This window comes from Scyliorhinus canicula, chromosome 13 (genome assembly GCF_902713615.1).
Source record: "Scyliorhinus canicula chromosome 13, sScyCan1.1, whole genome shotgun sequence".
NCBI classification, from domain to species: domain Eukaryota; kingdom Metazoa; phylum Chordata; class Chondrichthyes; order Carcharhiniformes; family Scyliorhinidae; genus Scyliorhinus; species Scyliorhinus canicula.
The window spans coordinates 119,723,747-119,741,368 of NC_052158.1; the positions used below are offsets into that span (position 1 = coordinate 119,723,747).

A 17,622-nucleotide genomic window follows, 5' to 3' on the forward strand; every position below is an offset into this window, starting at 1 on the left:
TTTGGGCCCCGATACAGGGTAATCACCGTTTTGCGCCGGGGAGAACGGATGGGGGATTTGGGAGTTGGCACAGGGCAGGCATCAGACAGTTTGGGGACCTCTTCCTGGATGGGAAGTTCGTGACTCTGGAGGAGCTGGTGGGGAAGTGGAACCTCCCCTCTGGGAACACTTTTAGGTATATGCAGGTCAGGGCATTTGTTAAGAGGCAGGTGGCGGAGTTTCCGCGGCTGCCGCCAAGGGGGGGTGCAGGATAGGGTGCTTTCGGGGACGTGGGTCGGTGAAGGAAAGATCTCGGCTATTTACCAGCTGATGCAGGAGGAGGAGGAGGCCTCAGTAGAAGAGCTCAAAGCGAAGTGGGAGGAAGAGCTAGGGGAAGAGATTGAAGATGGAACGTGGTCGGACGCCCTGGAGAGGGTGAATTCCTCCTCCACTTGCGCACGGCTCAGCCTAATTCAGCTGAAGGTGCTGCATAGGGCTCACATGACAGGGGCAAGGATGAGCCGGTTCTTCGGAGGGGAAGACAGGCGCGGGAGGCCCGGCGACCCACACCCATATGTTCTGGGCTTGTCCGGCCTTGGAGAGGTTTTGGAAGGGGGTGGTGGGGACTTTGTCGGAAGTGGTCGGGTCTAGGGTCAAGCCGGGCTGGGGGCTCGCGATCTTTGGGGCAGCTTCAGAGCCGGGAGTGCAGGAAGCGAGAGAGGCCGGCATTCTGGCCTTTGCATCTCTAGTAGCCCGGCGCAGGATTCTGTTACAGTGGAGGGATACGCGGCCCCCGAGTTCGGAGGCCTGGATCAACGGCATTGCTGGGTTCATCAAGTTGGAGAGGATGAAGTTTGCCCTGAGGGGGTCGGTACAGGGGTTCTTTCGGCGGTGGCAGCCCTTTCTCGACTTCCTGGCGAAGGGGTAGAGAGTGTGGTCGGTCTCAGCAGCAACTTGGGGGGGGGGGGGGGGGGGGGGGGGGTTTGTTTTTTGCGGCGGTGGGTTTGCTATGTTGTTATTTTCTTCTTTCTTGTATTGCTGTTGGTTTTTTGTTATTATTTATTTGGGGGGGGGTGAGTTCTGTTCTTGTGTTGGTGTGGAAACACGCCTTGTTTGTTTTAAATTGTGGGGAGAAAATCTGTTATTGAAAAACTTGAATAAAAATTATTTTTTTTTAAAAAGTTAATTTACCTGCTGCAAATCTCGCTTCCTGTTCTCCTTCACTTAAGTCTGAGTAAGAATTGAAATCAATCTCAAGAGTCATTGGCGACTCCATGGGCTTACACCAGCCTTTCCACTCTATGAGGTGAGCAACTCGACCTTGAGCCATGGCTGTAGGTTTAGTTACGTGGTCCTTTACAACCTGTGAGAAACCTGAACAAAATAAAAATTGGTTTAGAAGAAGGGACAGGTGGAAAGTCAGACTATTTTGAATAGGTCAACAAGTAAAGCAAACGTCACTGTAAAACATTGTTTTGGTAACACAGTTAAACGTTGGCAATCAGAGTAAAGGAAAATCATGTGAATTTCTAAGCTGTACACAACACTGAATAAAATTAGGAGTGAATGCCTGTAAGAATGGTCCTGCTATCAGTACAGACTCCAAACTATCTGTTCAATTTTAGTAACGTATCGTTTTCCAGTGAGTTTTCCACATTCAAACAGTGACTATACTTCAAACATGCTTCATTGGTTGCTAAACACTTTGGGATGTTCAGTGAATGTGAGAGCTGCTGTATAAATATAAGTCTATCTGCTGTGAGTCAGCGGGCTGGATTTTCCAGTCCGTCAGCCGCCTGTTTCTTGGCCGTGTGCCGATCGCTGGCAGCGGTATTCTACCTTCCTGCCGCTTGTCAATGGGATTTCCCATTGAAGACACCCCATGCTACTGGGAAACCCATGGGCGGGGGTGCACTGCCAACGGGAAAAGTGAATCGCAGCGACCGGAGAATTCCGGACAGCTTTTAATTCCTTTTCAGTAAACGTGCTAAAAAGTAAATGTTCACATTAATTTCAACTAGGCTAGCATGTGTCATTGTGTGGACACAGAGGAGTTTATGTTCATGTTTCCACTCATGGGTGAGTGCAGGACCAGAGAGCGCACGGCAGAATAAGGGGATGCTCATTTAAGATGGATTTCAGGAAGAATTTCTGCGCTCAAAGAGTAGCGAATCTTTGGAATTCTTTGCCCCAGGAAGCTGTGGAGGCCGAGTCCTTGAACATTTTCAAGGCTGAGATCGATAGCTTTTTAATCAGTAGGAGAACTGTGGATTACGGAGAGGAGGCAGGTAAGTGGACTTTGAGTTTTAGATCAGCCATGATCTTGTTAAATGGTGGAGCAGGCTCAAAGGGCTGAACGGCCTACTCCTGTTAGCAAGCATCATAATATGAAATTGTAGCCAATTTCCAAATCAGGACCTTGACACAACAGATGCTGCTTGTAAACAATAGGAGAAGCTAAAGATCCAGTTGAACTCCCCAAGTCTTGGGCCAGAATGTTATGTTCCCCTCCCAGCTGGTTCTCAATAGGGGCCGGAGAGGAGCCATGGATGGGAGCCCACCTGGATCCCGTCCACCCCAACCTGAACGCGATTTTACGGTGGAGTGGACAGGGCCTTGGATGCGAAACCTGCTGATGCCCCAATTGAGGTGAGGCCCTTAAATGGCCACTTAAAGGCCTTTTCCTGCACAGCCTCAATTTTTAGGCTGGCAGGCACCTGATAACTAAAGGTGGGAAACAAATGAAAGGAGTTCTCACCCTCAAACTTGGGTGGCAGATGATGGTCTGTAGGCCCTTCAGACTGGGGAGCCCTTCCCTCACAGACCTACTCTCCCTCCCCAGATCCTTTGGTACTTAGCAGCACTGCAGTTCCCAGGCCTTAGTGCCTGGCACAGCACTGCAGTGCCTCTTCTGGCCATTGTAGCACTGTTCCTGGATGGGCTGGAGAGCTGATGACAAATCTGTTTGGCCGACAGCCTGGGTGGGACTTGTGTCCTCACTTGAATGGAATTAATAGTAATCTTTATTATTGTCACAAGTAGGCTTAAATTAACACCGCAATGAAGTTACTGTGAAAAGCCCCGAGTCGCCATATTCCGGCACCTGTTCGGGTACACAGAGGGAGAATTCAGAATGTCCAATTCACCTAACAAGCACGTCTTTTGGGCCTTGTGGAAGGAAACCGGAGTACCCGGAGGAAACCCACGCAGACACAGGGAAAACATGCAGACTCCGCACAGACTGCGACGCTAGCCGGAATCGAACCTGGGACTCTGGCGCTGTGAAGCCACAGTGCTAACCAAGTCCAGATTGCTGCCGATCAACACTCATTGGGGCATAAAATGGCAGTGGAGCGGGCCTGTCAGAGTCAGTGGGGATGCGTTTCGCGCTGACTGTTCGGATAGCGGGCGCCAGGCGCTCGGCATCTTTAAAATTCAGGCCTTGGCTTCATGATGAACAGAAGGCAGTAGAGAAATATTCAAAGTGCATTTTATGTCTAGAAACTCAGCGAAAAAAATGATACGCATGCAAACATGAAAAAGATTGGTTGGTAATACCATATAAAGATTCTAACAGAACACTGCTTCAAAATTTACCCCCCAACTAAATGATTAGTATTCTTAGGAGTCTGACTTTATTCATATGCCAGGATAGAGAAAAATTATTCTGAACATTTAAAGCAATTTTAGTTCATATTTATTGATGGACATGATGTAGCATTCTTCTGCTAATGCAGAGTTGCTTGTAAATGGTTTGTCCCTTTAAGCCACAAAATCTGTTATACCTGTGCAATGCTGATGCCATTTGAAGGATAATTGCTTTTAATCCAATCATAAGGTCAAGATCAGAAAAAGTCTTGGAGCTTCTTTCTCTGGTTTGCTACATTTTTTTCAAAGTGCATCAAGATAGATAAATCCCCGGGATCTGATGAAATGTATCCCAGGATGTTGTGGGAGGCTAGGGAGAAAATTGCGGGTCCCCTTTATATTTAAATCATCAACAGCCACAGGTGAGGTGCCTGAAGATTGGAAGGTATCAAATGTTGTGCCTTTCTTTAAGAAGAGCCGCAGGGAAAAGCCTACCGACTGGTGAGCCTAACATCTGTGTGTGGTGGCTAATTTGTCAGAAGGTATTCTGAGAGACAGGATCTACAAGCATTTAGAGAGGCAAGGAATGATTTGGGGCAGTCAGCATGGCTTTGTGAGTGGAAAATCATGTCCACGAATTTGATTGAGGTTTTTGAAGGGGTAACCAAGAAGGTAGATGAGGGCAGTGCAGTCGACGTTGTTTACATGGACTTTAACAAGTCCTTTGACAAGGTGCCGCATGGTAGGTTGTTGCAAAAGTTTAAATCTCACGGGATCCAGGGTGAGGTAGCCAATTGGATATAAAATTGGCTTGATGACAGGAGACAAAGGGTGGTTGTAGAGGGTTGATTTTCAAACTGGAGGCCTGTGACCTGCAGTGTGGCTCAGGGATCAGTGCTGGGTCCACTGTTATTTGTTATACATATTAATGATTGAGATGAGAATTTAGGAGGCATGGTTAGTAAGTTTGCAGATGACACCAAGATTGGTGGCGTAGTGGACATTGAAGAAGATTATCTAGGATTGCAACAGGATCTTGATCGATTGGGCCAGTGGGCTGATGAATGGCAGATGGAATTTAATTTGGATAAATGTGAGGCATTTGGTAGATCGAACCGTGGCAGGAAAAACTCAGTTAATGGTAGGGAGTTGGGGAGAGTTATAGAACAAAGAGAACTCGGGGTACAGGTTCTTTACTCCTTGAAAATGGAGTCACAGGTAGACAGGGTGGTGAAGAAGGCATTCGGCATGCTGGGTTTCATTGGTCAGAACATTGAATACAGGAGTTGGGACGTCTTGTTGAAGTTGTATAAGACATTAGTAAGGCCACACTTGAAATACTTTGTACAGTTCTGGTCATCCTATTATAGAAAGGATATTATTAAACTAGAAAGAGCGCAGAAAAGATTTACTAGGATGCTACTGGGACTTGATGGTTTGAGTTATAAGGAGAGGCTGGATAGACTGGGACTTTTTTCGCTGGAGCGTAGAAGGCTTAGGGGTGATCTTATAGAGGTCCAGAAAATAATGAGGGGCATAGATAAGGTAGATTGTCAACATCTTTCCCAAAGGTAAGAGAGTCTAAAACTAGAGGGCATAAGTTTAAGGTGAGTGGGGATAGATACAGAAGGGTCCTGAGGGGCCAATGTTTCACAGCGAGGATGGTGAGTGTCTGGAACAAACTGCCCGAAGCAGTAGTAGAGGCGGGTACAATTGTATCTTTTAAAAAGCATTTAGACAGTTATATGGGTAAGGTGGGTATAGAGGAATATGGGCCAAATGTGGGCAGCAGGGTAGCATGGTGGTTAGCATAAATGCTTCACAGCTCCAGGGTCCCAGGTTCGATTCCCGGCTGGGTCACTGTCTGTGTGGAGTCTGCACGTCCTCCCCCTGTGTGCGTGGGTTTCCTCCGGGTGCTCCGGTTTCCTCCCACAGTCCAAAGATGTGCGGGTTAGGTGGATTGGCCATGCTAAATTGCCCGTAGTGTCCTAATAAAAGTAAGGTTAAGGGGGTAAGCGGGTTGTTGGGTTATGGGTATAGGGTGGATACGTGGGTTTGAGTAGGGTGATCATGGCTCGGCACAACATTGAGGGCCGAAGGGCCTGTTCTGTGCTGTACTGTTCTATGTTCTAAGTTGGGCCGAAAGACCTGTTTCCATGCTGTAAACCTCTATGACTGTTTAATAGGTGGATAAACGGTGTACATTGCTGTATTATATCTGGCTGGAGCAGGTCTGATAGGCCAAATGGTTCTTTTTCACCCCAACACACACATTTCTCTATCATGTGATTCCTGAAGTCATTTAAAAGTTATTTTCTGTAACTGGGGTGTTTTGTTTGATAGATTTATTTTTGTAAAAAGTTACAATGTAAAAAGTTGCCCATGCTGAAGTGTAAAAATTATATCTAAAATTTGATTTCTGTTTCTTTTCTATTTTTATTCTATCTGGTTTGCATGGTAACCTCATAATTGGTAATTCACCTGAATATTATAGTAGTTTATTGGTGGATTTATGTCCAATTATCTCAGTTACGCAGTGGATATAGATCTAATATATCAGTCTGGGAGGATAGATATTTCTATTAATCCAAGATTTCAGAAGAATTTGCCCACATTTCCTGAAAGTGCAGTGTTGGATTTGGTTTCAATTTCCTTGAGAGTCCAGTGGATTACGTTAATCGAGAAGGTGGCTGAAAGAGGATGCATTCAAGTTTTCTTATTTTACCAGCATATCCCTTTATTTGTTCGCACATTGTGTACCCACGCCATCTTTTTCAGCACTATTGTAACAGAACATTTTGCACACAAATTATTAAGGACATATGTGTCTGACTGTTCGTGCTTTACAGAATTCAACTTTTAGATCATATAATTCTGAAAATTGGATATATTACTAATGCACACATACCATGCAAAGATGATCTTGCAAGTGCAGCAATCTCCTGGATTGTAAGTGCGCGTCTTGATTTCGGTAACATTTCAATTGTGTCTTCAACATTTACCTGCAGAGAAAACAAACAATCTGTGAGCACTCAGACACAGAATCTTCTTTCTTAATGCTAGTCTGTACTTCATCAGTAATAAAAGATATCCAAGTCTAGTTTGCTCCCTGCCTCTGAAGCAATACGCACTTTATATAATGGATTAATCTGCTTTTGTTTGTAAAATTATACATATTGAGTTGTTAATTTTAATAACCGAAGCTGGCTGCATCTCAGATGATTTACGCGTGGTCATATCGCCTGTGGATGCAGAGTTTTCCTGCAGAAAGAGTATTTGCTGTATTTTTGGTCAAATAGGGAAAAGCAATAGCACATTTGGGAGATTGCATGGATTTTTTTCTGCAATGCTCACCACTGTATTAATTTACTTTAAAAATAAAAGCCCCACTTTGAGCTCCTGTCGAAGCTATTCATCTGATGGGTATAGTGCAAAAAGAAAGTATTGCTTTTTAATTGTACCTTGTTAGTCACCCAACTATTAAGAAATCTTTAAAGAATGACCTTTAACATCTGTGAAAGTAACTAACAGTCCGAAATAATTTCAGGTAATTTGGTTAGCAGTATAATTACTTCCTCAAATCAAGAACAATTCAATGTACTTGCATGGACGTTCATTTGTAACAGTGCGAGTGAGGTCAGATCAGTACAACATCATAGTCTGTATGTTATTTTGCAGTGGTTCCACTGAAAACAATATCCATTAAGAGAAACAATTGGATAAAAGCATCCATGCTTCCTGCACACTTCTTCACGTCCAGCTACATCATATACAGTTGTTATTCTTCTCACCACTGCTACCACCTGTCATAATGGTAATTGTTGTGCAGCACTGTATCAAATGCCTTTTGGAAGTCCATGTACACCACATTGCCCTCATCTACCCTCTCAGTTACCTTTTCGAAAAACTCCAGCAAATTAGCTAAACATAATTTTCCATTGAGAAAGCCAGACTGGCTTTCCTTAATTAACCAGCATTTGTCCATGAGACTATTAGTTCTTTCTCGAATTACAACTTCTGGAAGTTTTCCCACCACCAAAGTTAAACTGACTTGTCTATAGTTGCTGGACTTATGAAGAAGGAAAAAAACACAAACAAAACAACAATGACACACTTTCGATGTCAGAAAGGAGCGATGTAATGTTGATTACTGAATGTGTTTCATCAATGTTGAACAGTGATGAAAGTCAACCAAGGTCAGATGGCACGTGGCCAGAAGTTAGGCTATATGGCAGAATAAATTATGTGACACCTGTGGCTAAACCTGTGACTTTGAGTGTTATTCTTTCAGCCAGACATGTGACACCACTCATCCGGAGCCCTCCAGTTCTATCATTATTGTACAAAGAACAATACAGCGCAGGCACAGGCCCTTCGGCCCTCCAAGCCTGTACCGGTCATGATACCAACCTTGGCCAAAACCCTCAGCACTTCCTTGTGCTGTATCCCTCTATACCCAACATATCCATGTATCTGGCGAGATGCCTTTTGAACACAGCTAATATATCTGCTTCCACAACCTCCCCAGGCAACGCGTGCTAGGCACTCACCACCCTTTGTGTAAAATAACCTGCCTCGTACATCTCTTCTAAACTTTGCCCCACGGACCTTAAACCTATGCCCCGTGGTGACAGACCCCTCACCACCCTGGGAAAAAGTGCCTACCCAGCCACTCTATCCATGCCTCCACATAATCTTGTCGACCTCTATCAGGTCACCCCTCAACCTCTGTCTTTCTAATGAAAACAGTCCGAGTCTATTGAGCCCCTCCGCATAGCTAACACCCTCCAGACCAGGCAACATCTTGGTAAATTTCCTCTGCGCCCTCTCCAAAGCCGCCACATCCTTCTGGTAGTTTATGACCAGAACTGTGCGCAATATTCCAAATGTGGCCTCACCAGGATTCTATACAGCTGTAGCATGACTTGCAGTTTTTATGCTCTGTCCAATGAAGGCAAGCATTCCGTATGCTTTCTTCAACCAAGAAATTCTGAACCAAGTACTTCCCCCTAATTCTGACCAAAGTCACCATTACCCTCCTGTCCAGGGGTAATCATGCATATTATCGGCCCATCTTACATCTCAATACTTGACTTCCCTACCAATGAATCCATTCCATTCACTTACCTTCCATGTCTGAGCTCTAATTAGCTCTATTTGTACATCAGATGTACTGCATACTGCCTGATAAGAAGTGTAAGACCTGAAAATTCCTGTTCCATTTGATAACAATAATACATCATACCACAGATCATTCCATACATGAGCAAAGATGGCCAATCTTGTTTTGAAATCATTTTGAAAAATGTGGTCTTATTAAATCTTTTCTGTAAACATTACTAATGGTTATTAAAAGTTGCTGCTGCAGCAGCATTGTTCTAACAGTAGTTATTACAAAAGGTGGCTACAGATAAAATATCAGGGCAGAAGTATTAGGATCAGAAGTAAGCCATTCAGCCCCACAGGCCCGCTGCCCCATTCAATAAGATCACGGCTGATCGGATTGTGGCCTCAACTCCACTTTCCTGCCTGCCCCCCACAACTGTTGACTCATTTGTCAAACAGAAATCTGTCTAACTCAGCCTTCAGTATTTTGAATGGCCCAACCTCCACAGCTCACTGGGGAAGAGAATTCCAAACACGAATGACACTCAGAGCAGACATTTCTCCTCATCTCTGCCTCAAATGGGAGACCCCATATTTTTAAACTGTTCCCCCAAGTTCTGATTCTCCCACAAGCGGAAACATGATGATTTCGGCATCTGCCCTGTCAAGCATCCCAGAATCGTATATGCTTAAATAAGGTCACCTCTCATTCTTCTAAACTCTGATGAGGATAGCCCAACCTACTCAACCTTTTCAAAAATGACAAATCTCTTATCCCAGGAATCAGCCTAGTGAATCCTCCCTGAACTGCTTCCACTATAAGTGCATTCCTCCTTATTGTAAGGTGACCAAAGCTGCACACAGTATTTTGGATGTAGTCTCACCAAAACCCTATACAGTCATAGCAGATTTTCCCTACTTTTATACTCCATCCCCCGTGCAATAAAGACCAACATTCCATCTGCCTTCCTAATTACTTGCTGTCCTGCATGCCAACGTTTTGTGGATTATGTAAAAGGATACCCAGATCCCTTTGTACCTCACTTGGGGGAGGCATGGGGTAATGTCCATGTGTGTGGGGGTGACCACAAGAGACCCGGGAATTTTCAAAATGGTGGCCCGACCTCAGAGGGGTTGGTCTGGCAGCAGGTTGCCACAACCATATTGAAGAAAGGGTGTAAGGACAGTTCTAGCAACTACAGGCCAGCTAGTCTAACATCAGGAATGGATTAAGTTTTGAAGTAATAATCAGTGAAAACAAATTAACAGAGAGGTTTGAATTAATTAATGAGAGTAAGCACGGATTTATAAAAGTCAGATCATGCTTAACTAATCTAATTGAATTTTTTGATGAAGTAACAGAGATGGTTGCTGGTTTGGGGTGGTTTATGCCCATGTGAATTTTAAGAAAGTGTTTGACAAGGTTCAAAAATGTTCATAATATGGAGGCTCATCGAATGGGAGGGTCAGAGTCCAATTGGATAAAAATAGATCGCTGATGGACAGAAATAAGTGAGTTATGATAAATGGTTATTTCTCCTTTAGGAGGGTGGTAAACAGTGACGTACCCCAAGGGGCAGTGTTAGGACCATTGCTGTTTTTGCTATACATAGATGATTTGGATCTTAGAACAGACAATAACATTTCTAAATTTGCCGATGATTTCAAACTTGGAGGAGTGGCAAACAGTGAGGATGGTACAAATCACCTACAACAGGAAATGGATGAGCTAGTAAAATGGGCAGGCAGATGGCAGATGGAATTTAATACAGAGAATTGTGAGGTGACACATTTTGGCAGAAAGAATAGGGAGAAGCAATATTGACTAAATGGCTCAGTTTTAAAGGGGGTGAAGGAACAGAGAGACCTGGGTGCATTTGTTTCAATCCTTGAAGGCAGAACATATTGAGAGAGTGGTTAGCAAATCATGTAGGATCTTTTGCTTCATAAATACAGACATTGAGTACAAAAGCAGGGATGTTTGCTGAACCTGTATAAAGCCCCAACAAGAGTACTGCATCCAGTTCTGGTCACCAGACCTTCGGGATTATGTGAGGGTGTTTGAGAAGTTGAAGAGGAGATTTCCAGAGTTGGGGTATTTTTTAGTTACAAGTTAAGTTGGAAAATGTGGGATATTTATTCTCCTTCGACAAATGAGCATAAAAGGATGTTTGCAAAAGGCATACTAGATTATGGCAGGCTTAGATAAGTAGACAAGGAAAAGCTGTTCCCATCAGTTGATGGTACAAGAACTAGAAAACATGGATTAAAGACTTTGGGAAAGAAATGCAAGGAGAATATTTGGAAGAACATTTTTTATGCAGCAAGTGGTAATGACCTGGAATGTTGTGCCCGCAGGAGTGGTAGAAGCGGAAACAATCAATGATTTCAAACGGAAATTGGATGGTCCCTTGACGGAAAATATTTACAGGACTATGGGGATAAGGGAGTGGAGTGAGTTTGACTGGATTGCTCTCTAGACAGCTGGCATAGAGTCGATGGGCTGAATAATCTCCTTCTGTGCCATAAATTATTCTATGGGATTAAGTTTTTAGGGGGGTATCCCCCGGCTGTGGCAGAAGCCCCCAGGCCAGTGGCACAACTGTCAGCGAACTATGGCGATCTTGGACACCCCATCTCCCTCCCTCAGCAGCCACCATGCCAGTTTCACGATTTTTAAAAGCACAAGTGAACCACGTCGTTGGGGACTCAGCCCATCGGAGGCGGAGCATCACGAAGGCCCTGAAAATTCCAGGTCAGGCCCGCTAACGATATGGAAACGGTGTCTACCATATGTGTGTTCAGGACTACATTGATGCCACAGTTGCAGTGATGGAGAATGGCAAATTGCTGTCAAATTGGCACCTGCGCAATTTTAGCATCGGAACCGATTCTCCGCCCAATCGCATTTTGCGATTCCGGGGTGAGCCAACGAAAAATCCCGCCCTATTTTTCAACTGTGTTCCCTAGTTCTGGGGTGGGATTCTCCAACCCTTCACCGAGTCGGAGACTCGCCGGGGGGGGGGGGGGGGGGGAATTCATGCGACGACGCCCCGACGCCGGTCCGCATGATGGGCCGACTGCCCGCCAAGTTAGGCCGAGTTCCGCCGGCGCCGTTCTCGTATGGTCCTACCCGGCAGGACCTCGGTGTTCACGCTGTGGAGGCGGCCTGGTGTGGGGGAGAGGGGATCCGACCCGGTGGGGGGGGGGGGGGGGGGGGGGGGGCAGCGCCATGATGGCCTGGCCCGCAATCGGGGCCTACCGATTGGCAGATGGGCTTATCCTGATGGGGGCCTATGTTCCTCCGCGCCAGGCCCCTGTAGCTCTCCGCCATATTGCGTTAAGGCCGTCGTGGAGAAGGCAACCCATGCAGATGCGCGAACTCGCACCAGCCATAGGGCGCATGCGCGGACCCGTGGTGCCCGTTATGATGCCGGTATCGACAGCTGGAGCAACGTGAGGCTCTCCAGTGCCGTGCTGGCCCCCTGTGCGGCACAGGATCGCTGATCCTAGAGGCCAGATGATACCGTCATAAAACGTTCTGGCGTTTACAACGGCGTCAACACTTAGCACCAGGATCAGAGAATCCTGCCCCTGGTATCTCCCACAAGAGGAAACATTCTCTCAGCATCCACTCTGTCATATTCCCTCAGGATCTTATATGTTTCACTAAGATCACCTCTCAGTCTTCTAAATGCTAATGGATACCGACCCAGTCTGCCCAACCTTCCCTCATAGGATAACTCCCTCACCCCAGGAATTAATCAAGTTAACCATCTCTCAACTGCTTCCAATGCAATTCTGCCCTTTCTTAACTGAGATCAAAACTGTACTCGATACTCTGGATGTGGTCTCACCAATACCCCAGACAACTGTAGCAAAATATGGGGCAGCATGGTAGCACAGTGGTTAGCACTGTTGCTTCACAGAGCCAGGGTCCCGGGTTCGATTCCCAGCTTGGTTCACTGCCTGTGCGCAGTCTCTATGTTCTGCGTGATTTTCCTCCAGCTGCTCTGGTTTCCTCCCACAAGTCCCGAAAGACGTGCTTGTTAGGTGAATTGGACATTCGGAATTCTCCCTCAGTGTACCTGAACAGGCACCGGAGTGTGGCAACTAGGGGATTTTCACCATAAATGTATTGCGGTGTTAATGTAAGCCTTCTTTTGACAATAATAAAGATTATTATAATTATTATTATATTCCTACTTTTATATTCCCCTTTCAATATTCCTCTTGCAATGTAAATATTTTTGCCTTTTGTCTTCTTAATTACTAGCTACACCTGCATACTAACTTCTTGCGCTTCATATGCTGGGACACACTGATCCCTCTGTACCTCAGAGTTCTGCAATCTCTCTTCATTTAGATAATATGCTGCTTTTATAATCTTCCTATCAAAGTGAACAAGTTCCCATTTTCCCACATTATACTCCATTTGCCAATTTTTGCCCACTCATTTAACCTTTGCAAAATCCTTAAGCCTGCTTCATAACTTACTTTCTTACCTATCGTAGTGTTATCAGCACATTTAGCAACCATGCATTCAGGCCCTGCATCCAAATCACTGATATAGATTGGAACCAATTGAAGTCCCAGCACTGAGGCACTCCACTTGTTGCATTTTACCAATCAGAAAATGGTACATTTATGCCTCCTCTCTGTTTCCTGTTCGCTAACCAGTTCCCTATCCTGAATTCTCTATTGGATTTATTATTGATAATCTGATATTTGAGACCCTTAGTTTTGGACTTTGCCACAAGTGGAAACAGCTTCAGTTGGCTTACCATTCATTCCTTCTTGCACAGCACTGCCCACATTCTGGAACCAGGGGCAAAATTAGGGCCCACTTCTTCACGTAAAGGATGGTAGGAATTGAAAACGATCTTCCTCCTTTGTTCGATATGGCCTGATATCTTTACCCAACAAGAATCTAGCGATGAGTCTTGAAATCTCCAGTACCCACACATTTCTGGAGGGGGGAATTCCAGATTTCCAATACCCTTTGTCGGAAGGACTTCCTCATTTCACTCCTGAACTGCCTAGCTCAAATTTTAGGATGATATTACCTCACTCTTGATTCACCCACCGCATTTTCTTTGTATCTACCCTACTGAATTCTTTTCACATTTTAAACACTTTGATCAGGTCATCTCTTAATCTTCTAAACACAAGCCTCATTTATGCAACTTGTCCTCAATTTAACCATTTCAGTCCTGGTTCTGGTGAATCTCTGTTTTACTCCCCTCCAAGTTTGATTTATCCTTAGAGATGCAGTGCCCAAAACACAACATAGTACAGTACTCCAGACAGGGTCTGACCAAGGCGCGAAGGATGAAATTCTCTGCCTTACACCACAGTAGCAGAGTTACCAACGATGTGATGATTGGAAGATTTTAGTAAAATTGGATTACAAATGTATTGGACAATGTGAGGGTTAAAAGCCTGGGGTTAGAATGTCTGCAATAGCCATTTTTTAAAAATCTGTTCTGCAGGGTCTGGGTGGTTTCCGTAGCCACCAGATGAAATTAATGAAGGAATGTGCTTTTCAGTCTGGGTTAATGCATAGTGGTTTGCCTGGGGAAGTCCCTGGAGAGTTAATGCGCTTTCAGTCCTTGGAAAGTTAATGCGCTTTTTTAGCTTGGGGAGGTAAGGTGGAGCCAAGGAATGCAGACATTTTGAAAGCATTAGAGAGAAAAAAGGCTGGATTCTGTTTCAGCAGCTAAGTGCTGGCTCAATTGGAGAATTCCCGGGTGTTTTCTGACCGGTGAGGGGCTATCAGTGGGTGAAACACCTGGCTCCCGTGCTGTAAACGTCCGGAGAATGGCCGGGTCCCTGGCTGCGCATGGTGACAAACTGCAGCGGTCGTAACGTACAACATAGCGCCGGCCGTGCATGGATCCGACCTGCCAGATAATGCCCCCCCTAGACAAAGCCCCTCCCGGCCAGCAGCACATCTCCCGCCCGACTGTGGCGGCGCTGGACATAGTCAGCAGCTGACACGCTGGGTTCCCAACCGCTGAGACCACATGTCCCCCACGCGGTGGGGAACTCGGCCCATCGGGGCGGGTTTCAGGGGTCGTCCCGTGGCCATCTCAATGGTGTGCGGTGTGCTCCTCGATAACACTGTTTTGGAGGGGGCGGTGGTTGCGAAAACAGGCGCCACCCCCGATTCCATCGGAAAAAGGGATTCTCCGCTCAATCACCGATTACGAAATCGGAGTCGGGAAAAGGAAAATCCTGCCCATAGTCTTCCAAACGGAAAATGTCACCCATAGAGTGCAACATGTCTGACACAGGATGCATAGTTGTGTACCATTGAGTATCCACCAGCTTAGTGTGTGGTAGTTAAGCCCAGAAAGGAGTGCAATATTCCAAAGAGCAGAATTTTGGAGGTGGTTGTTCCCAAGAAGAGTTAACCAATTTGGAGTTTTTTCAGGTCTTTGGCTCCTGTAGGTTAGCAACTGGTCGAGACTGACAGCCTAGTAAATAAGGTAATCATCAGGTTTAGGAAAGTCACTGACTCCATGAATTGGTACAGCTGTGAATGTCTGCTCTGAAACACAGAAGCAAAAATTCAACTAAACGGATGGCCCAAATTGGCAGCACGCTCAATATTTTTGCAGAAGGTCAATATTCCTGAAGTCATTATAGGTTGCTGCTGGTTCAAGAAAGACAGTACTAACTTGAAGGTTTTCCTGAAAACTATTTTCAATTTAGGTGGTTAGGGTACATACTTGGTCACAGATGCTGCGGCCATGTTGGAAACTAATTTGACCTGGACTCATTCAGCATTGGCCAATGAAGTGATACATTGGAGGACCAGTCATTAAATAACCTTATGTGGACATTCAGAAGAGTGCTAGGTCCGTGGTTCACTACCAGCTATGTTTCCTCGCTTGGTTTAAGTATGCAAGCTGCTAGAATTCAGCCTTCCAGGATGACTGAAGAAAAACAAGATGTAATTACAAACCTGTGACCGAAGTTCTACAAGTGTTCAGGATGCATGTTGTTATAACTAGCTGTAGTAACAGGTGTCACATCACACAGCATGTTTGTTATCAGAAGCAACACATTCAAATGCTTAATCAAAAGACTAGAAAAGAATATCTGAAAAGAAGTGAACTGTGGCATTCTCTAATCAATTCATTGTGATTCAAAAACAGTCATGAGAAAGTACTAGTGACAATGTCAAGAACTGATACCAAAATTCTGAAAATTGACAATAATGGTTCAAATGTATTTTTCTGTGCACCTAATGGTTCACTTTCTTCAAAGCGACGTTGTACTCTTTCCAGCAACATCTACTTGAAATAGTGATTTTGCTCAGTCTTCCTTATTATTGTCTCTTGTCTAGTCTGACCTTCTCAGTTAATGTAGTTCATAAAAGACCTGCAGCTGTATTAAAATGGTGCTTCTTTTTGTTGCCAAATAAACAAAGTAAATCTTTTGCTTTTCATATAAGCTGATAAATTGAACAGTGCTGAGGAACACATGCTTTCAGTGAAGCAACTGTAGCTGGTAGGGAACATAACATATCCCCTCACACTGCGGACAGGGGGCCACGAGCAGGTTGGGTTGGAAGCAGGCTTCAACATTGTTCTTTAATTCAACCATGGCATTAGCAACACAACCAGGTTTCCCAACCAAGTTTCCCAACCAATGACAAGAGGCCAGGCATGATGGCTTGCCAAAATTCTTTCAAAGGAAGGATTTCTAGTTAAAAGGCCTGACAGGAGTCCAAATGGTTGATTAAGGAGGCTTCAGCAACCACAGAAAATGGAAAGAATGCCTGGGAAGGCTGCACACACCAATACCTGTGTTTCATTCTTACCTGCAGCACCTGAGGGACTGATGTGAGGTAATGATTTCCAAGGGGTCAGAGAAAGAGGTCAGCCTCTCAAACCAAATTCTTCCCTAGGGTGGCTGACCTCTCCACATCAACAAATCCTGGACTTAGCTGACTCTGGGTCTTCTTGGGCTTGCTTGCAGTTCTTGCAGCGCCCATTACTGGATTCTAGTGCTGCTGACACTGCTAGGGATTCTGGTGTGGTGAATGTATTGCTGTAACAATTCACCATGTGCTTATCTGTATTACGCTGTTGCCCATATGGGCTCCACCTATGGACCATTGTATGGTACTACCGATAATGTAGCATGTTGGGATCTGTGCGGGCTCCGCCTCTGGCTCCATCCCTTGAGGGGATGTATAAAGAGCAGTCACCCTCTAGGCAGCTCCCACTAACAGATCAGTCGCAGGCAGGCACTGTTCTAGTTGATCAAAGCCAGTTTACTTCTACTGCTGGTTTCGTGTGAATTGATGGTCGCATCAGCTGGCCAATCAGAATAGTGTGTTGCTAGCAAGGGTGGGGCTTCCTCTCACTGAGAGGCAGAAGGCCCACTATCTGCATCTTTAGGCCGCTGGCAGGGTGACATGGTTGGGGGGGTGGGGAATTGTTTTTTAATTTTGGTGGTTTGTAACCTACTGTCCCGGTGGGATCAGGCAGCAGATTAGTATAGCAAGTATAATGGGCAGAATATATAGCAGAGACAGTTTCCCCTCAATCTCTTGCAACTGAAGTGAAATTAATAATAATAACCTTAATAATAATCTTTACTGTCACAAGTAGGCTTACATTAACACTGCAATGAAGTTACTGTGAAAATCTTGTCCCCACATTCCGGCGCCTGTTCAGGTACACAGGAAGAATTCAAAATGTCCAAATTGTCTAACAGCACATCTTTCGGGACTTGTGGCAGGAAACTGGAGCACCTGGAGCATGCAGACACAGGGAGAACAAGCAGACTCTCCACAAACAGTGACCCAAGCTGGAATCGAACATGGGATCCTGGAGCTGTGAAGCATCAGTGCTACCCACTATGCTGCCGTGCAGGCAATATTATAGCTTTTTAATTGATTGCAAAATGCTGCTGGACAAATTTTCTACCTGT

At 45.2% G+C, this 17,622-nt stretch overlaps 1 protein-coding gene across 5 annotated transcripts in view; it reads right to left on the bottom strand.

Annotated features, from left to right (window-relative positions):
- LOC119976124 (protein FAM131A-like) overlaps positions 1 to 17,622 on the bottom strand; it is a 78,786-nt gene that overhangs the window by 19,670 nt on the left and 41,494 nt on the right. For all 5 annotated transcript variants that reach the window (XM_038816306.1, XM_038816308.1, XM_038816309.1 and 2 more), the window contains 2 exons: positions 6,476 to 6,569; positions 1,171 to 1,353 (listed from right to left, as the gene is read on the bottom strand). In XM_038816306.1, coding sequence (XP_038672234.1) covers positions 1,171 to 1,353; positions 6,476 to 6,569 — 277 coding nt within the window. The remainder of the gene's footprint in view (positions 1 to 1,170; positions 1,354 to 6,475; positions 6,570 to 17,622) is intronic.